This window comes from Herpailurus yagouaroundi, unplaced genomic scaffold (assembly GCF_014898765.1).
Source record: "Herpailurus yagouaroundi ecotype Mexico unplaced genomic scaffold, PumYag 186, whole genome shotgun sequence".
NCBI classification, from domain to species: Eukaryota; Metazoa; Chordata; class Mammalia; order Carnivora; family Felidae; genus Herpailurus; species Herpailurus yagouaroundi.
Genome location: NW_024412417.1, coordinates 6070188 through 6093259, shown reverse-complemented (window position 1 = coordinate 6093259; position 23072 = coordinate 6070188). Strand labels below are relative to the sequence as shown.

Here is a 23072-nt window from a genome sequence, read left to right as displayed (position 1 = left end):
CTTAAAAAAAAAAAAAATTAATGTTTCTGTTTAAGAGCGAAACAAAGTGCGAGCAGGGGGATGGGCAGAGAGGGAGGGAGACACAGAGTCCAAAGCAGGCTCCAGGCTCCCAACTGTCATCACAGAGCCTGACACAGGGCTTGAACCCACAAGATCATGACCTAAGCCAAAGTTGGATGCTTAACTGACTGAGCTACCCAGGCACCCCTGGAGCCCACCATCTTGACCCTGATTCTTTACTTGTGCTCTTGAACCCTTGGATGTGCTTTCTTGGGCATGAATAAAGAAAAGGGAAAGGCAGGTAAGCCCATGAGGGGGTTAATGCATTAAAGTATCACAGAATTTAAAGTATTAAAGAATGTGATGAACAAATGCAAAGTGCGGAAGTGGAAGTTGTGGTCAGAAAGGGGAATTAGTGAGGTCAAGATCTTACAGTCAGGGCACTTTGTGTGGTAAGTCCTACTCTCTTTCCTAATCTTCAGACTCTTGGTGCCAATTCCTACTAGAACTGCTGCATCACATTCAATATGTTCTAAACTGGATGGGCTTCCATAATGGAACACTCTCCCAGGTTTTCTGCAGGTGATTCCTAGAATAAACTTTCTGGTTATTCCTCCTCTTTGCCCTTTCTTGACTCAACTTCCTTTATCTAACTAAATATGGATAGTCCCTGAGGGCTCAGTCCTAGACTTTTGTCTCTTCTCATACTTTAGTTTCCCTCTGGATGTCAACCATGTCCTTGACTTCACTGACCACTTTTTGCAGATGACTCACATATTTATATATATCCAGGCCAAATTTCTTTTTCTGAGCTCTGAACCAGTATTTCCACTGCTTGCTTGGACGTTCCATTTGGGTGGAATGAAACATCTTTAATTCAAGGTGTCCCGAAACAACCCATGATCTCCATCCCTTCCTCCACCCCCAACCTTGTCTTCTTCCAGTGTCTTCTATCTCAGTTAATGGTAACATCATCCCACCTGTAATACAGACCAAAACTCTAGGAGTCACTTTTGATGCTTTCCATTCTTTCATCCTCCCATTTCAGTCTAGCTAGACTTCTTAATTTTTTTAACTTTATTTATTTTGAGAGAGAGCAAGGGAGTGAAAGAGAGCAAGGGAGGGAGTGAGAGAGAGTGAGGGAGGGGCAGAAAGTGAGGGAGAGAGAGAATCCCGAGAAGGCTCCATGCTGCCAGTGCAGAGTTCAATGAGGGGCACTATCCCACAAACCACGAGATCATGACCTGAGCCAAAATCAAGAGTCAGATGCTTAACTGACTGAGCCACCCAGGCACCCCTAGACCTCTTGATTTTTTACCTTCTAAATATATCTTGAATTAATCACCCAAATATCCCTTGAATTCTTTTACTTTTCTTAACCTCTATCATCCTAAAATGTCTTCTCTCATATGAATTACTGCAATGACCTATTTTAAACCTTAATTTTCAGTTTTAGGAATTATCAGTTATTCTATTTTATTTTTTTATTGAGGTATAATTGACATATAATTTTTATATTGGTTTCAGGTTTACACCATGATTCAATATTTGTATATATTGATAAATGATCACCACAGTAAGTCTAGTTAACATCTATCACCATATATAGTTACAAAATTTTTTCTTGTAATGAGAACTTTTAAGATCTACTCTTAGCAACTTTCAAATATGCAATGAAGTATTATTAACTATAGTTGCTATGCTGTATATTACATCCCCATGACTTATTTATTTTACAGCTGGAAGTTTATACCTCTGGGCCCTCTTCACCCATTTCACCCACTCTCTACCCTCAGTTCTGACAACTACCAGTCTGTTCTCTTGTATCTATGAGTTTGGGGATTTTTTTGTTATTTTTTAAAATAGATTCCTCATGTAAATGAGATCATAAGGTATTTGTCTTTCTCTGTCAGACTTATTTCACTTAGTGTAATGCCTCAAGGTCCACCCATGTTGCAAATGGCAAGGTTGCATTCTTTTTTTAAAATTTTTTTTAACATTTATTTATTTTTGAGAGACAGAGAGAGGCAGAACACAAGTGGGGGAGGGGCAGAGAGAGAATGAGACACAGAATCCGAAACAGGCTCCAGGCTCTGAGCTGTCAGCCCAAAGCACGACACGGGGCTCAAACTCACAAACCGCAAGATCATTACCTGAGCCGAAGTCAGACGCTTAACCGACTGAGCCACTCAGGTGCCCATGGTCGCATTCTTTTTTTATGACTGAATAACATTCCTACATATATGTGTATAATCACATTTTTTCCCTTCTTTCTTTTTCTTTCCTTCTTTTTCTTTCTCTTCCTTTCCTTCTTCTTTCCTTTCTTCTTTCTTTCATTTGTTGTTTCCATTGTTTCCATATCTTGGTTATTGTAAATAATGTTACAATGAGTGTGAGGGTGCATATATCTTTTTGAGTCAGGGTTTCATTTTCTTCAGATAGACACCCAGAAGTAGAATTGCTAGATCATATGATAGTTCTATTTTTAATTTTTAAAAGAACCTCCATAATGGTTGCACCAATTTAAATTCTCACTAACAGTGCACAAGGTTTCCCTTTTTTCCACATCCTCACCAACACTTGTTCTTTTCTTTTTGATAATAACCATCCTAACAAGTGTGAGATAATATCTCACAGTTGTTTTTGATTTGCATTTCCCTGATGATTAGTGATGTTGAGTACCATTTCATATACCTGTTGGCCATCTGTATGTATTCATTGGAAAAATATCTATCCAGACCTTCTGCCCATTTTTTGATCAGATTGTTTCTCTGTGATTGAATTGTATTAGTTGTTTATATATTTTGGGTATTAATCCCTTATCAGATACATGATTTGCATGTTATTTTCTCCCATTCAGTAGGTTGCTTTTTCATTTTGTTGGTGGTTTCCTTTGCTGTGCAGAATCTTTTTAGTTTGATGCAGTCCCGCTTGTTTATTTTTGCTTCAGTTGCCTCAGGGATCTATGTTCTTAAGCACTGTTATGAGGTCTCTCCTCCAGGACAGAAACCCAGAATGAAGAGACTATGCAATCTATCAAACTGGAAGGGTAAAGTGGAGTAATGTTAAAGAGAGATCTCAGGTTAAGTGTATTGCATGTTCTCTCCTTTCTTGGTTTACTGCTTTCTTTGGGTAGAGTTTCCTAAGAAAAGATGCATAAGATGTAAATTTTTGAGACCTTGTGTATCTGAAAATATCTTTATTCTTCCCTCACAGTTACTTAACAGTTTATTTGGGTATGAAGTTCTACTTTGGAAAATCCCCTCAGAATTTTGAAGGTATTGCTTCTCTTTCTTTTGGTTTCTCATATTGCTCTTGAAAAATCTGCCATTTTGATACTTAATCTTTTGGGTTTAAATTTGCTTTTTACCTTCTGGAAGTCTTGAGGATGTCCCTCTGTCCTCATTTTTTAAAATTTTATAGTGATGTGTCTTGGAGTGTTTCATTGTCTTCTTTTGTGTTGAGCACTTGTTGGATCTTAATTGTTCCTATGAAGATCACTCATTTATTTCTCTTCTCCCTTTTTGGAAGCCCTGTTTCAGATACTGGACCCCATGGACTTTTCTTTAATTTTCTTATGTTATCTTTTCCATTTCATTTTGTTTTGTTCTACTTTCTGGAAAAATTTCCAAGCATTCTCTTTCAAACATTACCTTGAGTTTTTCATTTCCACTATTATTAATTCAACTTCTAAAAGCACTTTTTAATTTTCTGACTATATCTAATGTGTAACATCATGGTATTCTTTCATGGATGTAACATTTTATCTCTTTGAAGATATTACTTATTAATAGTGTTTTAAGTTTCCTTTTAAGGTTTTTTTTTTTTTTGAGAAATTTTATTTATTTTTTAATGTTCATTCACTTTTGAGAGACAGAGACAGAGACAGAACACAAGCAGGGGAGAGGCAGAGAGAGAGGGGGACACAGGATCCGAAGCAGGTTCCAGGCTCTGAGCTGTCAGCACAGAGGGCTTGAATTTACGAACTGTAAGATCATGACCTGAGCGGAAGTCAGACACTCAATGGACTGAGCCACCCACGCGCCCCTCCTTTTACATTTAAAGTTTCCTTCTGCCTGCACAATCTCTGTTTTTTCAAAGTTATGTTTTGTATGAGAGGATTTACTTATAAATCTAGTGACCCTTTGCTATTTATGTATCTGTGTTTTATATCTATGTATATTTATCTACTAAATGTATGCATATTAGAGTGGGGCACACTGAAAAGCTAATAGGAAGCTCTAAAAGGACACGTGGGGCTTCTTGACTGGTCTACAATGTGTAGGGTGATTTGCCTGGGCTGTTTCTTTTTCTTTTTTAGAAAAATTTTTTAAGTTTTTATTTATTTTTGAGAGAGAGAGAGGGAGAGACTGAGTGTGAGCAGGGGAGGGGCAGAGAGAGAGACACAGAATCTGAAGCAGGCTACAGGCTCTGAGCTGTCAGCACAGAGCCCGACACAGGGCTTGAATCCACGAACTGTGAGATCATGACCTGAGCCAAAGTTGGAAGCTGAACTGACTGAGCCACCCAGGCACCCCATGCCTGGGCTGTTTCTTAGGGCATCTCCCATGTTAGTGTTTTTTCTTTCTTCTGTCTTGTTGTGCTGATCAGGTTCCCCAGGAAGAAACTTCTCTCTGGAGAATTCAAGCCTGGCTGCCAGGGAAGGAGGGTGTGAGTTTCATCATTCAGTTTCATCATTTACACGTTGTCATTTTCATATAATAGAACCCCTGATCTCATTTGTACCCATTGTCCCATAGTCATATTCTCTCAAGAGAATAAACTTTCCATCTTCTGGGGGGAGATCTATGTTTCTTGGCTCTGAAAAGGAGTCTTAAGTGCATGTTTTTAGTGCTTTATAAATTAATGTTCAACCAAATGTTTTCATCTCCTTCCCCAACAGAAGACACTGAGGACTTCTAAGACTTTGAGGACTTATTTGGTGTATATCAGGTTGCCTTTTGCTTTTCCCACTGTCAATTTAGGATTCAGCCCTCTTGGATTCACAAAAGAATTTATCACCTATCTATCTCTTTCCTGCTCACAAAATTTTATTGCCGTTGCCTCCTACTCTATTATCTTCATTCGTGTCAGTTTTTGCTTCTTCCAAAAGTTCCTTTTCTGTTATATTAGGATTTCTGAAAGGAGAGGAAGTAAATGCCTGTGTTCAAACTGTCACCTTAAACTGGAAGTCAAAAACCCTGTTAACCTGTCCTCATATACATACTCTTGCCGCCCCCTAATCCATTCTCCATACCTCAGCTGGAGTAACCTTTGAAATGCAAGTCTATCACCTCTCTGCTTAAAATAATTTTTTTTTTTCCAGTGGGAAGCTCAACCTCTTGAGCATGAACCACAACTCCCAGCAGGGTCTGACTTGTTCCCACATCCTTTCATTGTCCCGTGCACTCCTGTGCACTCTGCCTACATTGGTCTTCTTTCAATTCTCTGAATGCTAAGCCTGTGCACCTCTCTGCCTGGACTATTGCTCTTTCCTTGCCCTCCCTGGAAATTTCCATTTACTTTGTTAACTCTACCTTTCCTTCCAGCTCATCTGTCACTTTTTTTTTTTTAAGTTTATTTATTTTGAGTGGGTGGGGGAGGGCAGACAGAGAGAAAAACAGAGAAGAATCCCAAGCAGACTCCATGCTGTCAGTGCAGAGCCCCAAGTGGGGCTCAATCCTATGAACTCGTGAGACCAAGACCTGAGCTGAAATCAAGAGTCAGATGCTTAGCCAACTGAGCCACCCAAGCATCTCTCATCTGTCATTTAAGGAACTCCTCCTGCCTTTTGTGATCAGGCCAGGCCTGTGATTCTCACAGCATCATGTATTTCCCTTTTATAGCTCTTGTCCCTATTGTAAATTTACATTTAGTTGAGTAATTCTTCTACTAGGTTTCCTGCCCTCTCCTAGACTACAAGAATTATGAAAGCAAGGCCCATGTCCATTTTTGTTCACCCTGTCTCCTTAGTACCTGGAGTTGTGCATAACACATTGTCATTTAATACACATTTGTTGCAATGGAATAGATTAAAACTTGCTTCACTCCCTCATTCTCTAGTTTATTGTCATCTTCCAAACTCTAAGGGGATCTCAATGCTGTGTCCTCTCATTTCATCCCTGAGAAGGGGGCAGAGGACCAACATAGGTTGAGCCTGGAGTAGGCTCTAGCCATAGTCTAAGAGACAGATTTTTTAGTGTCCACAAAATTTTCTTTCTACTTTGCTTGATGTTGATCAAAGTACCATGTACCAATAACCAGTCTCAGGGGAGGACTCCAAAAATTTCTGCCCATTGCATCTTCGTTTTAGAGTCATTAGGGGAAATACAATGCAGTCAAACATTGGACAGACAACAGTTTATTTACATAGAGAAGAGACAGAGCAGGATCAGCTTCAATAGTGGTGTCAGTCCCCCATGGCCAGTGGGTGTCTCTTGGCCACTGACACAAGGCAACTGGTCTTTGTGCCACACCCCTCTCATGATGCAGTGGAAACAACCTGGCCTCTCTCTAGGACAGGATAACAGTGGGTTGACCAAGTGATGTTTAATGTACATACTTTAAACAGAGCAAGAGTACTTAGCCCAAAACAAGGCCTATCCCACATAAGGTGATAGGTCAGGTTTAGTCTGTGTGGGCTCTTTAACTCTTGGCAAGGAGGTGTTGCAGACTCAAGGCCCATTCTTATGCAGCTGAGTGGGGTCTGAAAGACTGCATGAAGGAGACTCCCTCTTCCAACACAAAGTCTTATAGACTCTTTCCTTCTTCCTCCGTTCACCCTTTTCTTCTTTCTTTCACTTTCTCCTTATATTCTGTGTTTGGAAGTTCTCTTTAGTTTATTAGGTCTTCTTGCTTCTTTCTTTTATGTACCCAGTACTAAATGGAACCAAGAGAAATGAAGCCTAAGCAGGAGAGGTCATGTTTCATGTGTGGTTCTACCTGTTCACTAGAAGTGGGTTCTATACTGAGATTTGGGGGCCAAAGCTTCAGCAGTAAAACAGATTTTGTCCACCACCTTTCCTGCATGACCCCTTTGTTAACCTATAACATAAATAACATTCAGGATCTCAGTCTCCTCCATCTTTCTACCATGGCGATAAGACTCCCATTTACTCCATCACACACAGTTGAGCAAGCTCCTTTATTTAATCAGTAGTGTCCAAACAGGGCTCCAATAATCCCTAGGGGTTTTGTAGGTGTACCTCTGAGGACCACCTCAGGGGAAAATTGGAAAAGAGCATTCAGGTCACCACAGCAACAGGTAAGATTTCATGTTATATGCTTTTCTTGGTGCTTTACTATGTATTATATATAATGTACAATGCATGTGTGTGCATGCATGTTTATGCACATGCATGTGTGTTTTACATACACAACACTCCTACTGTCACCTTCACTTGATAGGTGAAGAAATTAAGGCAGAGTGATTCAGTGACTAATGTGATACAGCTAGCAAGTGGCAGAGTTAGGTTTGGAACTATGGTATTCTGATTTCTGAGCCAGCCTTCTTGATTTCCAAGTCATATTGGAGTTTGTTGTGTGTTAGGGACTGTGGTAAGTGCTTTACAAGCACTATATCATTTAGTCCTCAAAAATGGCCCTGAATGGTGAATACTGTTATCTTCACTCTACAAATGGAGAAACCTAAGGATAAGGAATTTGTTCACAGTCATCAAGTGGCAGAGTTGGGATTTAAACTTGGATCTGCCTGATTCAAAAGCCCAGTCTTAATCCCCATGTTCAACCTGTGCTTCTGGTGTAATGGCATGTGCAGTGTCTATTCTGCTACAGTATAAGCTTCCTGAGGAAAGAGGGCTGAGTTGTTCACCCTCGTCTTTCAGGGGCCTTGGCAAGGTTCTTGGCCCACAGTTTGTGCTCAATAAATGCCAGTTAAATTGAATGGAAGTCAAGGTGTGCAAGATGGATAAAGGACTTTGCAGTTGAGAAGATCAAGGAACTCTTGAGATCAAGTGAGAAAAGACTGTTCTTGTGGGTGTTGAAGAGCTAGGAAGGGCAGCTGAAAGCTATCTGATACCAAAATCATTCTGGAGGGTAGGGAGTGATGTAGATATAGTAAAAAGCTGGGAGAGGTTGAGTAATTGCCCAAGCAGAGCCACAGAATGCTCATGGCTTGGTGTGGTTACCATATTTTATGATATAGTCTTGTTCCAGAAACTTACTTTTCTTTCTGTACTCTGAAATGATTAGACATCCATGTTGACATACTAAAGGCTCAAGAAACTATTCTATAACCAGGATACCATGTAATTAAAACTAATTACCTCAACTGGCATTTTCTGGTTTTGATTGTAATTGGTATTGTTATCTGAGTGAGGCAGGAGGCAGACTAGAAAAGACAGGCATACGGTATAGTGTCTTATTTGTGGAGAAAATCTGCAAGTAGAAGGGGATGGCTATCCCCAAACAGTAAATGAGGCTGACAATACCTGTTTAAGCCTGTTCAAAAGAGGGAGTTTGACCTAAGCATACTTGTTCAGATTAGCCTTATAGAAAATGCTCATTAAATGATAGCTATTATTTTTGTTAACATAGATGAGAATGCTTCCTAGGTACCCTTTAACTGAGAACCACTTTTTGAGATTAGGTACCTTCTCATGTTCTATTTCCACATGTAGCGAACAACTCTTTGAGTATTTGACTTCATATAGAGAGCATATACAGGCCAGGAAAAGTGCTGGTCAGCCAGAGGTGATCTCAGGTTCACTCTACTAGTGTTTCCTCTTGTGACTTAATATTGGCAATATTGACATTCTGGAGTGTTGGTTCTGTGTTTGTTTAAAGGGAGCCTGCCTCACAGGCCAGAATCCTCTTCCTGTGGCCTCTGGGAGCAAATGAGCAGGGTTCAATTCCTGGATTGAATTCCTGGATTGGATTCAATTCCTTCACTATCTCTGTAGTTTTGAGCAAGTTATGCAATCCTTTATGCATTAGTTTCCCTTATCTGTAATATAGGAAACATAATAATACCTACTTCTAAAAATAGTTGTAAAAATATAATGAGATAATGCACAGGGCTTGTCACGTGGTAAGCAAGCCCTCAATATATTTTAGCTTTTGAGGCCAGGTTCCCCTAGGACCAAACCCAGGACTGTAGGGAATAATCAAGGTAAATGCTATCTACTCAATAAGCCTAGCTTCCCAAAGTGCCCTCTTTCGGCATGGATGGCCTGGGTAACCCTGACATTTGAAACAAGTCACTAATACTTACCTAGTCTAAGGTTTTATATATATTAACTCATTTAGTATTTATGGCAACCCCATGGGGTAGATATTATTTTATCCCCATTTTACAGATGAGGAAACTGAGGCATAGAGAGGCTAAATAACTTGCCCGAGTAAATGGTGGCTCTCATTCCAGGAACCACCTTTTATTCACTTGATTCACTTGATAGACTACCTCTTATAATCATATCAGAAGGATTGAAAACTCATTTTTTCATCTCCATTTTAAAGATGTAGTATCTGCTTTCTTAGTGAGCTTTGGCTCCAACCATAAATGCATCGTGTAGTTATAAAACTGGTGGGCTGCTTTGTTATTTGTAAATAATAACACCAGATATTACATAGCTGGCATCACAGAACATGCCTGTAATTGTGCTTTTCACTTACCATTTGTTCAGGATTGGTCTATCTGTTCTCATGTTTCAAAAAACTAGGAAGTAGGAACAACAAACGTAAAAAGGCACTTCAAAAAGTTATTAATGTCTATAAAATTGAATAGGCATGCATTTATTAAACCCACTGGGTGTTGGTCATCTAACGCAGTAAAACTAACATTTCTGTGCCTTTTTAAAGCTTATGAAAGAGCCTTATAGAAGATGCTTACAACACACGATAACTGCAGCGGTGAAAAGACAAATCGCCAACTGGTCTCTGCTTTTGCATCTCCTTAATTCCTGTAAACCACAGACGTTTCCCCAACGTACCTCAGCAGTTATTATTGAAGCTTCTCCTTACTGCAATCATACGGCCTCGAACTTTGTCTAGGAATCTCTCCCTTCTCTGGTGGAGGCGCCCGGATTGGCTGGAATCTGAACATGCGCAGAAGCTCAGCAAACCCTAGGCGGGCCGTTGTGCTCGCGGGCACCGCCTCCCTTCCCCTGACAAGGGGAAGCGGGTGAGCACAAGACGCGTGCGCAAACGTGGCCGGGGCGCCGGGGTGGTGGGTTACGCCTGGAGAGCGCATGGGCAGACAAACTGTACGTCCGTTTGTCCGGAGCGGAGGGGAGAGTGGGCGCCATCTTCTTCTAGGCTCACTGAGGGCTTCACCTGTGCCGGGCAGGCTGCTGCGACGAGGAGTGCCCCCCGCCCCCGGTCTTGTGTGTCCGACTCGGCAGCAGTGGTGTGTGTTTACTGCCAAGTGCGAAGCAGTTACCCTTGGGGCGTCGGGGGTGGGGAGGGGTTGGCGACGGGGACGGAAGAACGGGGAAAGGCGGGGCCGGCGGCCGCGCCAGGAGCTAGCGTAGCTTCTGCCGTTAGGGCACCCTCTTTCCTTGCTAAACACCGACTCTCCCGTCAGCCTCCATGTGGTGTTGTGTGTGCGCTTCCCAGTTTTCCTGAGAGTGAAGATCTCGAAGGATTTCATAGGTATTTTTTTTCTTTGCTATGTCATCGTAGTCAGTGGTGGCAGAAAAGCGCTGAAGGCCCGGCTCGTTAGGCGTGAGAGTGGCCAAAGTGTTTGAGTTAGGTATGGGGCAGTTCACCCTGTGGCGAGTTAGGGTGGAATGTTTGCCCTTGGGACGGCGTAACGGAAAGGCACGGAGGTTGGGCGGTCCAGGTTAATTTGAAGGCTGATTTTGGCTGAAGGTCTGGCGACAGCATCGGATCCCACGTAGCAACTTTGGCCTGGCGCAAAAGAAGGAAGCTCTAACCCTTGGGAGTCTGGACAAAGGCTTTGGGCTATAGAAGCGATTCCTTCGGATGATCCCCATTTGAGGATGATGGATGTTATGGGAAATCCTGTGCCCTGTGGATTCGTCTTCATTTACAGTTCCTATTAACGACTATGGCTCTGTCGTCATGCCTTTGGTTTTTATTTTAACCATCTACATTATAAAAGGATAAAAGGCAGATCTTCATAAAGAATAATTGTGGACCGGGCTAGATTATTTTCTGCAAGGGAAACTCATGCATTTAGAATTTCATCATAACTTTGGGTTTTAAGGAATAGGCATTTCCCCCCACCGTATCTGGAGAATGACTTGTTACTCTCTAGTTAAAATCAGATGGATCTGAGATAATACCTGTTTAAATTTAGTCTCGTTTCCCTATCAGGCTTGATTAGAAGATGCACATTTCGTATTGTTTAGTAATGGTGATCAAGTGTGATGAATCCTGGATAAAATCAAAATTACTTAAAATGAACTTCTTAATTTCAAGCTTTTCAGGACTCACTTCATCTTTTCATAGGTTAGAAGTTCTAACATCACTGTCTTTAAATCAACACAGTCGCAAAAATACTTCTGTTACATTCATAAGTAGAAACAATTCTAAGTGCAGTGTACTTTAGGGTATTTTGTGTGTTTCTATTTTTGTGTTATGTTCTAAGAGTAGAATTTCTGGTGAATTTGCTTAAGGAAATGACCTATGGGAACCATAGGAAAAGTGCTCATTTTGAGAACTGGTCTCTTACAGATGGCCTCCTAGGTGTGTCATTGTTGAGGGATAAAATGGTACGTTACCCTACCAGCTAAAAGGGAAAAAAGTTAATTGTTAGTTATATGTGGCAAATTAGACAAAATATTTTATCTTGTCTGCTTGGTTGGAATTCATGAGATTTGTACTCCTGGAACTATTTAGTTCAAATATTGTTAAGCTGAGGATAAACTAGAAATTTTTTGAATTTGACATGTTATTCCTTGAAACGTCCCTACGTAGCTTGTAGATATATTTATGTTCTCAGGGCATATCCCTTTTTAAGTTTTTTAAAAAGTTGAGGTTAGACAAAATGGCATGTATCTTACTTGCTTTGGAGCTAAGTTAATTTGTATAGGAAGGAATCTTGGAACTTTAATGTGGACAACTAGTACAGAGCCATTTATATAGTTTTTTAAACGTTGGTGTGGATATTGGTTTGTTGAAGGAACCAGGTTTGTACTCATTTTTATTTTTGGTACTGTGGATTTTTCATAAACGATTTTTTTAGGGCAGTTTTTTTAGGTTTACAGCAATATTGAGCAGAAGATGCAGAGATTTCCTATATACCCCCTGCCCGCGCCCATGTACTTTGTAAATATTTTAATAGTATTAATAGTCAATATTTTAAGTATCAATTTGGCATTGATAATTCAGATGTAGAATATGGCCAGTAATTTCTTGATACCTTGTTAGTTGAGCTTGTAGTTTAAAAAGTAATCAGTGGACCCTTTCCAAAGGAAAATAAGCCTTGCAGACCTCAAAGAATATGTCTTCCAACCACACTTTGTGGAAGAGTGGTACTTAAGTGTAAGTACTGAATTAAAGCAACATTTCTTTGCACATTAAAAACATAAATGTATAATTATTAATTTAGCAACTCTTATTTGATAAGAATACATTAAATGTTGTAACTTTGAGTATCTCTGAAAATATTAGATATAAATTGCCTTAAGGAAATAAGATTTCTCAGCAGTTAATACTGATAATCCCTAAACATTCTAAATAAATGTGTTTTTATTTTCTTTATTGTCATTTGGGTTTTCTCAGTGCAGGACAGCTTAAAATGGAATAAACTTGTTAGCATAATAAGATTCTTATTTGAACATTTTCTGTTTGGCTTAGGATGAATTTAGTAGTAATTGTTTTAGGAGTTTAAGATAAGGATTAGTAGCAGAGATTTTTTATTTTATGGGTATTTTAGTGTTTGCCTTAATTATATTAGAATCAGGAAATTTAATTCCATGTTTGGAAGTGTGAGCTATATGTGTATAACTTAAAATGTGTATTCAAATGGGTAGCCATTGGTTTGAATTTATTACTTAAAAAATTGGTTTTTGAATTCAAAACATTAGTATTTTGTTCATTTATTGTATCATTTTGAATGGTTGCCTTATTAGTTTGATTTGGTCTTATATTTTAAAAGGGAGGAAAACTGCAAGACAGTTGGGCATAAGGAGCTAGGTGTTTGGTTTTCTCATGAGTGGAAGTGACAGAAGTTTTGTTGGGAACTTTTGATGTGTTTAAATTGACCTTTTACTTGTAGAACACTTGTCTGCTTTTTTTTTTTTTTTAAGTGGATATAAAATTTATATACAGTGAAATGCACAGACTTTAAGGATAGTATTCATTTGATAAGTTTATACTCCCATGTAACCAACACTCTAATCAAAATGTATAACACTTTCATCACCCCTTTGCTCTTGCCACTTCCAATCAAGGAGCTATTTAATTTCCAGAAGATTTTTGTTTTTAAATAATTTGCAGATGACTGCTTGGAATTTGTACTTCGTTTTTGCTGAAGGATGATTAATTTCCCCTTGGAACAAAGAAGACCATTTTGTAATGTCCATAGTTGTGGTTCCGTATATTGCTTCACTTTTAATAGGTAATTCTGAAGGGAATATCCTAATCTGGCGTGTTTAAGATCAATTACAGGGTCCAAGGATTAATTATATTTCATTTTCTTTCCACAGTTAAGTTGCTTTTACAGAATTAACAGGTCTCCAAGAAATTTTAAAAAGGTAAGATATCCAGAGCTTAAGGCTATTCACAGAAGCTTGACAAAAAAAATGTAAAGTAGAATAGTACATGTAGGCACACATGGTTTCTGTACTTTACCTTTGGTCAGTGATGCACTAGTGGCAGACAGTTTATTATTATGAGCAGAAATTATATTCTGACCATAGATGGCTTTTCTCATATGTAAAACTTATCATGGTTGGTAACATTCTTTAATCCACAAAGCTCTCTCACATGTTTCAGCAGAAGATCTGTTTCTAAGTGAGTCTGAAAATAGTTTTTGGTCTTGTTGTGAAGCAGTGCTTGGCAGATTTACAAAGCAGATTTGATATTTTTGATGTTCATACTATATAGGATAGGTGATATGAAATATTTCTCCGAAGTAGTTGGTTTATTTTTATGTTTAGATGGGAGAAGGTTTATTCTTTTTCTAAGAAATTAGATACTGTCAATATTTTTTGTGAACTCATACCCTGTTTTCATTTATAAATGCTGAAGAAGGTAGGAACTAAGTAATTATTAAGTTTAGTTTGGGATAAGGTACTTCACAAATAAGACTTGCTATTATGTGTACCTTTTTGTCTGCAGGTCATTATTGCTGTGGTTTGAGCTCAGCATGGCTGTAGTCATCCGTTTACTGGGGCTTCCTTTTATTGCGGGGCCTGTGGATATTCGTCACTTCTTCACGGGATTGACTATTCCTGATGGAGGAGTGCATATAATTGGAGGGGAAGTTGGGGAGGCTTTTATTATTTTTGCAACAGATGAAGATGCAAGACGTGCCATAAGTCGTTCAGGAGGGTTTATCAAGGATTCATCTGTAGAGCTCTTTCTTAGTAGTAAGGCAGAAATGCAGAAGACTATAGAAATGAAAAGAACTGATCGCATAGGAAGAGAGCGACCGGGATCTGGGGCATCAGGGGCTGGCAGCTTATCTAACTTTGTTGAGGCTATTAAAGAAGAAGCAAGTAATTCCGGATATGGCTCTCCAATTAATCAAGATGCTGGGTTTCATACTAATGGTACAGGACATGGTGATTTAAGGCCAAGAAAGACAAGGCCATTGAAGGCAGAGAATCCTTACTTGTTTCTGCGAGGTTTGCCTTACTTAGTAAATGAAGATGATGTACGTGTCTTTTTTTCTGGTTTGTGTGTGGATGGCGTAATTTTCTTAAAACATCACGATGGCCGAAATAATGGTGATGCCATAGTAAAATTTGCTTCATGTATTGATGCTTCAGGAGGTCTTAAATGTCATAGAAGTTTTATGGGTTCAAGATTTATAGAAGTAATGCAAGGCTCAGAACAACAGTGGATTGAGTTTGGTGGTAATGCAATTAAGGAGGTTGACATTCCTATGAGAATTGAAGAACATTCTCCACCAAGAGGAATTAATGATAGACATTTTCGAAAACGATCTCATTCAAAATCTCCCAGAAGAACACGTTCTCGTTCTCCTCTCGGGTTTTATGTTCACTTAAAAAATCTGTCCCTAAGTATTAACAAAAGAGATTTAAGAAATTTCTTTAGAGATACTGATCTGACTAATGAACAGATTAGGTTTTTATATAAAGATGAAAGAAGAACAAGATATGCCTTTGTAATGTTCAAAACTCTGAAAGACTATAACACTGCTCTGGGTTTACATAAGACTGTTTTACAGTATCGTCCTGTTCATATTGATCCTGTTTCTAGAAAACAGATGCTGAAGTTCATTGAATGTTATGAAAAGAAAAGACCAGTGTCCATAGAAAAAGAGAGGCTTGGACATATTTCACAAAAATACTCTCAAGAAGGCTACCCTGGCCAGAAACTGTGTATATATATAAGAAATTTTCCTTTTGATGTTACAAAAGTTGAAGTGCAAAAGTTCTTTGCAGACTTTTCTCTTGCAGAGGATGACATTTACTTACTTTATGATGACAAAGGAGTTGGTCTGGGAGAAGCATTGGTGAAATTCAAATCAGAAGGACAAGCCATGAAAGCCGAACGTTTAAACCGACGGAGATTCTTGGGGACAGAGGTATTGTTAAGACTTATATCTGAGGCACAAATGCAGGAGTTTGATGTAAATTTTTCCTTGATGTCCAGTGAGAGAGTGCAAGACCATTCACAGTCACGTGATAGAGATGACCATTCCCATTCTTTTGACTCCAGCGATCCACCAATGTACTCAGTTGGTCCTGAAAACTTCAGGCATCAGCAGGAGGACTTGAGGCAACTGGACAATTTCAAGCAAACCCAGGGGGATTTCCGACAGCTTGATAGGAGCCTTCCAGAAGATTTTAGGCGCTCCCCAGAGGACTTCAGGCGCTCCCCAGAAGACTTCAGGCGCCCTCGGGAGGAACACTTCAGGCGGCCTCTTGAGGATTTCAGGCGGCCTCTTGAGGAGGATTTCAGGCGGCCTTGGGAGGAGGACTTCAGATACCCTCGGGAGGAGGACTTCAGGTACCCCAGAGAGGAGGAGTGGAGGCGGGCACCGGAGGAGGATTTCAGGCGGCCTTCCAAGGAGGATTTCAGGCGACCCCTCGAGGAGGACTGGAGGCGGCTCCCGGAGGAGGATTGGAGGAGGCCCCCGGAGGGAGACTTCAGGCGGCCTCTTGAGGAGGATTGGAGGCGGCCTCCTGAGGATGACTTTAGACGGCTTCCCCAAGGGGAGTGGAGACGACCACCTGAGGAGGACTTCAGGCGACTTCCCGAGGAGGACTTCAGGCGACCTCCGGAGGAGGATTTCAGGCGTTCTCCCGAGGAGGATTTCAGGCGTTCTCCCGAAGAAGATTTTAGGCGGCCGCCCCAGGAACACTTCAGGCGGCCGGCCCCGGAGCATCTCAGGCGGCCGGCCCCGGAGCACTTAAGGCGGCCGCCCCCGGAGCATTTCAGGCGACCGCCTCAGGAGCACTTCCGCCGGCCACCCCAGGAGCACTTCCGCCGCCCACCCCAGGAGCACTTCCGCCGCCCACCCCAGGAACATTTAAGGCGCCCACGAGAGGAGGATTTCAGGCACCCACCGGACGAAGATTTCAGAGGCCCTCCCGATGAAGACTTGAGGCATCCTCCTGATGAGGACTTCAGGAGCCCCCAGGAGGAAGATTTTAGATGCCCTTCTGATGAGGACTTCAGGCGGCTCCCGGAGGAAGACCTCAGGAAACCTCCAGAGGAGGACCCTAGACTTCCTGACAGTTTTAGACCTCCTGGTGAGGAGTTTAGGAGTCCACCCGATGACTTTAGAAGTCATCGTCCTTTTGTGAATTTTGGTCGCCCAGAAGGTGGCAAGTTTGATTTTGGAAAGCGCAGTATGGGAAGTTTTCCTGAGGGGAGATTTATGCCTGACCCAAAATTAAATTGTAGTTCAGGTAGACTAACACCTATTAAGATAATGAATCTTCCATTTAAAGCTAATGTTAACGAAATTCTAGACTTTTTCCATGGTTATAGAATCATACCTGATTCAGTTTCAATACAGTATAATGAGCAAGGGTTACCTACAGGGGAAGCCATTGTTGCTATGATAAACTATAATGAAGCTATGGCTGCTATTAAAGACCTAAGTGATAGGCCGGTTGGCCCACGCAAAGTTAAATTAATGTTGCTCTAGAGAGCATTCCTAAATTCAGATTTACCTCCCCACAGTATTGATGCAGTAAAATGCATTTGTTTTTTTTAAGTGTTTATTTTTAATTATCTAATGAAAAGAAACATTTTGACTTGTGAATAGAACAAATGTAAATATTAGAATGTGAATCTGGTTTTCTTTTGCTTGCAAATTACCATTCACTTTTTCTAATTTAAAATTATATATGCCCCCTTTTTTGGACAGTTGGGGAGAAAATTCCCTGAGTGCATTAGTTTTTGTTGATGTCATGGGTAAACCTCAAGATTTGTATAAAGTAGACCTGTATTTGGGGAAGATAAGTTTTATATTCACTTTTGTTTCTGGTCTGTAGTCTACATCTTTTACACTGTATAAGGAAATGGTCAGTGACTATTGTTCAGGTTTAGCATTTGCATTGCTAACTGCCTACAGAATTAATGCCCTCTTCTTTGTCTGAGATATTACTGTGTTAAGCCTCCCATTAATTATAAATAGTTCAAAATGGACAGACTGTGAACTTGAAGTTTACTTGTGTAAAAAGCTTAGGAGATTCTTGAAGTTTCCATGTTCATAATAACTTTGCAAAGTTTTATAAAAATAAAAAAATTTGCAACTGAATAGACCAGCTAATTAACTTTACTTGTATTTGTATAAAAAGAAAAAAGGATTACAGCTTCTTCTGTGAAGTTTTCAACAGCTATCTTAGACCATATTTATGATAGGATGGACCAAATAGCCTATAATAGCATAGAGTGCTGTGTACCTTTATGGTGTTTTCCATATCTCATCAACCAAACTGGTAAGATTAACTCCAAATACTTAAAAGAAAAAAGTAATTATAGGTACAAGGGGACATTTAGGCTTATGCTGGGAAGAATCTGATAAATGGATGTAGTTTGTTCTGGGAAGAATTTAGTGATGATTCATTGAACTTTTTTTTTCTTTTTTTTTTTTTTTACTAGGTTCTCATTTTAATTTTTTTTTATTTTTTTTTTATTTTTTATTTTTAAAAAATTTTTTTTTCAACGTTTATTTATTTTTGGGACAGAGAGAGACAGAGCATGAACGGGGGAGGGGCAGAGAGAGAGGGAGACACAGAATCAGAAACAGGCTCCAGGCTCTGAGCCATCAGCCCAGAGCCTGACGCGGGGCTCGAACTCACGGACTGCGAGATCGTGACCTGGCTGAAGTCGGACGCTTAACCGACTGCGCCACCCAGGCGCCCCTAGGTTCTCATTTTTAAATTATAAGACTTTGTATCCAAAGACTCAATAACTAAATATAATCAGATTTTTGTGAGATTGCATTTTTACTTGATATTTACTGTAGATGTTTTACAAACACTGCATTTGATTTTATTATATCCATAATAGTGGCTAACATTTATTGGGCACCTACTGTGTGCTAGGCAGTGAAAGTGCTTTACATGCATAATCTCAATCTCAATTTAAATATTACCTTAAGAAGTATGGTGTATTACTTATGTCTATTTCACAAGTGAGATAATGAAGTTTAGAGGTTAAGTAACTTGCCTAAAGTCATAGCTAGTAAATCATGGAGCTAGGTTCAACCCAGACAGACCTTGGACTCCAGTTCATGCTCTTAACACTTTTGCCTACTAACTTTTGTTAAATGGTACTTTTCATTTTGATAAGATTGTGCTAAAAATACTTTAGAGTAAATGATATTTTCTTTCTCTCCATTGTTGCTTTAAAGTGGCATTAAAAAACCAAAATTACTATGCTCATTGTTCATAAAAGACAAAATAACTTTAAAAGTTTTTATATATCTATCCAGGGCTTTTCTTGGATAATAATATCATAAATTGACTTCTAATTTAAAATTGTTCATTTTATCAAATAGGATTTGATTTTGGTTGGCCTTTTATATAGTTTACATAAAGCCAGGTTAATTTTCCTCAATTCTGTGATTCACAGGTTTCCCATATTGAGCAAATAAGAATATAATTTGAATTTATATATGGTAGCTTAGTAATTTAATAATAGGATTTTGCAGAAGTAGAATACTTTGTCAGTGTTTAGCCATTTGCCACTATTTTGGATTAATCTTCAGTGATTTAAGAAACTTGAGAGGCCAACTGAAGTTTCTGTGTTTTTAATTATTGTGAATATCTTACTTGCTAGTAGAATGAATAAACTGGTAAATTTGGTTTGAAAAAGCACATCAATATGGCTCTTTAAACTAGTAAGCTTACAAATAGCCAGGGGAATGATAAATGTGCAAACTAAACACAATGAACAAAAATAAAATAAGAAATGACTATTTTTAAATGCTCAGAGATTATATAGATGGTTCATTTGATAAGTCTTCTTGAGGAATGTATAGAAGACTTTAAAACACTTCCTAAATACATATCAGTAAGAGCCAAGATGAAGCCTAAAAGTGAAATATCATGTAACGTGGAACTGCTTCTCAAATGGGCGGGGGTGTGAGGTGATAGTAGACAAGAGGTCAACAATAGTAAACAGAAGCTTTGTATTATGATTGTAAAATTAATGAATTGATATAATTTACTCATAACCATTTAGTTTAATAAATTTTTTAACTTTTAAAAATAAAAAAGTAGAGAAAATTGGCTCCTACTGGTTGGGAACCATTTTTGCACATTTTCCCAGCTCTGCTGTCGGCGGTTATGTTAAATTGGCCATGGTAGTATTTTTGCAATGGAAATTGGCAAATGTAACAAGTCAGGGCATTTTCCATGATGGACTGTCAAACAGCACACCAATTTCAAAAACATAAAAGAGAATACTGCACTCAATTCTCATAGACCCATCAATGTGGTTGACTTTGAACAACCAGGGTTTGAACTGCAAGTGTGCACTTATAGGTAGGATTGTTTTGATAGATACAGTATAACACTAAATATTTTTATGGTTTTGTTGATACTTTTTCTCTAACTGACTTTATTGTAAGAATACAGTGTATAATACAGATACAGAATGTGTTGATCAACTGTTATTGGTAAGGCTTCTGATCAACAGGAGGTTACTGATAAGCAAGAGGCTGCTAAATTTTAAGGGAATCAAAAGTTAATGGATTTAAACTGTGCAGGGATCAGCACTCTTGACCCTGGTATAGTTCGGGGGTCAACTGTTTCAGCCACTTCTTTCTCCTGTTCCCAGACATACCAGGTACACTAGGAGCATACTGGTTCTCTAAGTTTAATACCTAGCAACATGTTAACTATCTTAAAACCAAACATTTTTTGTCAGAAGGTATCTGAAAAATATAGTTACCATCTAGAAAGTAAACTTGATCCCATAAACCAGGAGATAGTTAAGAATCATTAAGAGTTTATTTTTTATCAGTTACTAAGGATATTCTCAAGAGCAGTAGCTCTTGGTCCATAGATCACCTATTAAGCAGTGACCCCATCACCTCCATCTTTTTGTATTAAGTGTTAGCTATTACTTAAGGAGTTGTACTAGGTACTATATATTTGACTTATAATTATGAATTAACTATGTGATTTATTCTCCATAACCCTAAAAAACTTAAAACTGTTTTGGAGATATATGGAGGCTTATAGGCTAAGTAACTGGTCCAGTTACCTATTTTTTTTTTTTTTAATTAGGAAGCTGAAAGGTTTTTACATTTTTAAAGGTGGTTTAAATGATTATAGAACTATCTATGTAATAGCCTTAATTTTGTTTCTCAGCCCACAGATTATAAAGTATTTACTGCCTAGCCCTTTAAGAAATAGTTTGCCAACCTAAGTCTGGTCTAAAAGAAACTTAATTTTACATTGCTGAAAGTATTATGTATAGTAATCCTTTTGTCTTTAGAAGATTTCTTTAAAGTAGGCAGAGCATACATTTTATATCAGAACTATTTGCTGATTGCTTTGTATATCAGGCACTGTTTTAATTTTATAGATAGGCAACTAATGCTAAGAGAAGTGAGCTGCTATAGTAAACAAGAGAAATACTATAACCCTGGTTTTTCCTCCCAACTATAACACCACGTTTAAATATTGAGAAAATAAAATGCAATGTAATGATACCTTTAGTGTCTTAATTTATTTAGGGTTTTAGAACATTTTGAATATTTTGTACTGAAGTAATTTTATCATTTAGGGCTATTCTCAGGAAGCAATGTTTTGTTAACAGAACCATGAATAACAAAGTCAAAAAAGCTTTCTAGAAAGTCTTTATTTTTGTTGTGAATAGTTGCCTTTTGTAGTTATCCCAAATGATTTTATAAATTTCAAAATTTTTATATGCCTGACTGGTATCCATGAAATAACAAAAGTACAATCCCCATCCAAAGAAACAAAAGTATTGGACATACTGAAAGGCTCTGATTAAATTGATTATTTTCAGGAATAAAAGTAACTGTATACTCTTTCATTAATTAGATGGTGGTTTGGTAAAATTTTTATAGACTTTTAAATGATTATCATTTTCCATGATGTTTCTTAGGCAACACTCCACCAAATTACAGCTTTCTAAAAGCTATAGTACCATGTATAATGCTTCAGTATGACAGCATTTTCATTTTAAAACCAGAATCAGGCTGAATGTGGCTTTCTCTTTGAATCTAAAATTTCTGCTTTATGTAGTTTTAAGACACTGATATCCTAGTGTCCCATTACTTTTAATAAAAAGTAATGACACTTATTGAAAAGTAAATTATGTATCAAATAATGAAACTTCAGGTTGTAGTAAAAGTGAAAAAAAAGTAAAGGAAAAAAACCTTTGTCCTTTTGATTAAGGCTTTATGGAATAGAATTTGTATTTAATCAGAATGAGTAAAGACCCTTTTTTTGGCAATGAAAGCAAAGAAAGCAAGTGGAATTGTTAGATCTCTTGTGTTTTGTCATCTATTTCTATTGCAACCTCAACTAGGTATAGTGCATTATATGGAATGCATTTGAAATACATAATTTTTTTTTTTTTTTAATGGAACCTCTACAAAAATCACATACTGCTAGATAGGATGTTGAAATGACTGGTGTGTAATATTTTTCAAAACCTTCATTTTTGGTCAGCATAAATTTCCTTTAATTTTCATTTTCAGGAGGATTTCATTTTGAGGTTTAACGAGTATGAAGCCAGTATAAAGTTTTACAGTGTAGTAATTCTGGACGCCAAGTCATTCAAGATGAAAATTGAAATATGAACTTTTCTTAAGAAAATTAATTTTCTTCTTCTGTAACATCTAAGTCTTCATCCTCTTCATCATCATCTGCTTGTTGATCCTTTCTTAGTCGACAGGTAGACACCTGTTAAAAGTTAACACATTTTAAAAAATATTAACTTAAAATATTTTTACATACTTGGTATCTTTTTAATATGCCCTTATAGAGAAGGTCACATAGAACATATGTTTCAGGAAGATAATAATTTTTTAGTAATGAAAATTCCCTATGAATTCTTATATTTTAAGGTTGAAAAGAGTTACAGAGCTTTTTCATTCATATATCAGATTGTTTTTGAACAAAAATATGAAATTAACCAATTCCAGTTCGGTACTAGTATTTGAATAACTAAATACTTCAGAGAAAAGTACATACTCAGTATACTATGGATATCGAAAATATTTTGTTAAGTAATTCTTAGATCACAAAAATGGGCATCTGAATATGAGAATCATCAAAGGGACAGCAAATAATATGCCAAGACTATTTCAACTAGGCAGCTGAAATATTAAAATTTAATACTGTGATTTAAATGGAGTCTGAATTCACTACTTGCTTTTAAGTCCTGACCATTGCCACTTGGGAAGTCATCTTGCTTCAGACCTTTCTGAGGCCCATTTGGCAATGTCTGGAGAC

The 23072-nt window shown here is 38.3% G+C and overlaps 2 protein-coding genes and 1 long non-coding RNA gene across 10 annotated transcripts in view; 2 read left to right on the top strand and 1 right to left on the bottom strand.

Moving 5' to 3' along the window:
- The first annotated feature begins 10168 nt into the window (after positions 1-10168).
- RBM12B (RNA binding motif protein 12B) lies at positions 10169-17902 on the top strand. Of its 7 annotated transcripts, none has more exons than XM_040493974.1 (4): positions 10169-10366; positions 10544-10611; positions 13635-13682; positions 14269-17902. In XM_040493974.1, the coding sequence occupies exon 4, from the start codon at positions 14297-14299 to the stop codon at positions 17273-17275; it is 2979 nt and encodes a 992-aa protein (XP_040349908.1). In that variant the 5' UTR covers positions 10169-10366; positions 10544-10611; positions 13635-13682; positions 14269-14296; the 3' UTR covers positions 17276-17902. The 7 variants fall into 7 exon arrangements, with proteins under 7 accessions (XP_040349908.1, XP_040349905.1, XP_040349904.1 ...); XM_040493971.1 differs by having other exon boundaries at positions 10544-12468; XM_040493970.1 differs by lacking the exon at positions 10544-10611.
- A 537-nt stretch (positions 17903-18439) lies between these two features.
- The window catches only part of LOC121042705 (uncharacterized), a 26284-nt gene continuing 21651 nt past the window's right edge, over positions 18440-23072 (top strand). Inside the window, exon 1 of the long non-coding RNA XR_005796394.1 lies at positions 18440-18501. This is a non-coding gene — a long non-coding RNA (uncharacterized LOC121042705). The remainder of the gene's footprint in view (positions 18502-23072) is intronic.
- Positions 21297-23072, bottom strand: part of CIBAR1 (CBY1 interacting BAR domain containing 1) — a 27507-nt gene continuing 25731 nt past the window's right edge. For both annotated transcript variants that reach the window (XM_040493977.1, XM_040493978.1), the window contains one exon: positions 21297-22520. In XM_040493977.1, coding sequence (XP_040349911.1) covers positions 22434-22520 — 87 coding nt within the window. In that variant the 3' untranslated portion in view covers positions 21297-22433. The remainder of the gene's footprint in view (positions 22521-23072) is intronic.

Coding starts and splice junctions, on each gene's coding strand:
- RBM12B (XM_040493970.1), top strand. CDS start 14,297: ATGGCTGTAGTCATCCGTTTACTGGGGCTTCCTTTTATTGCGGGGCCT.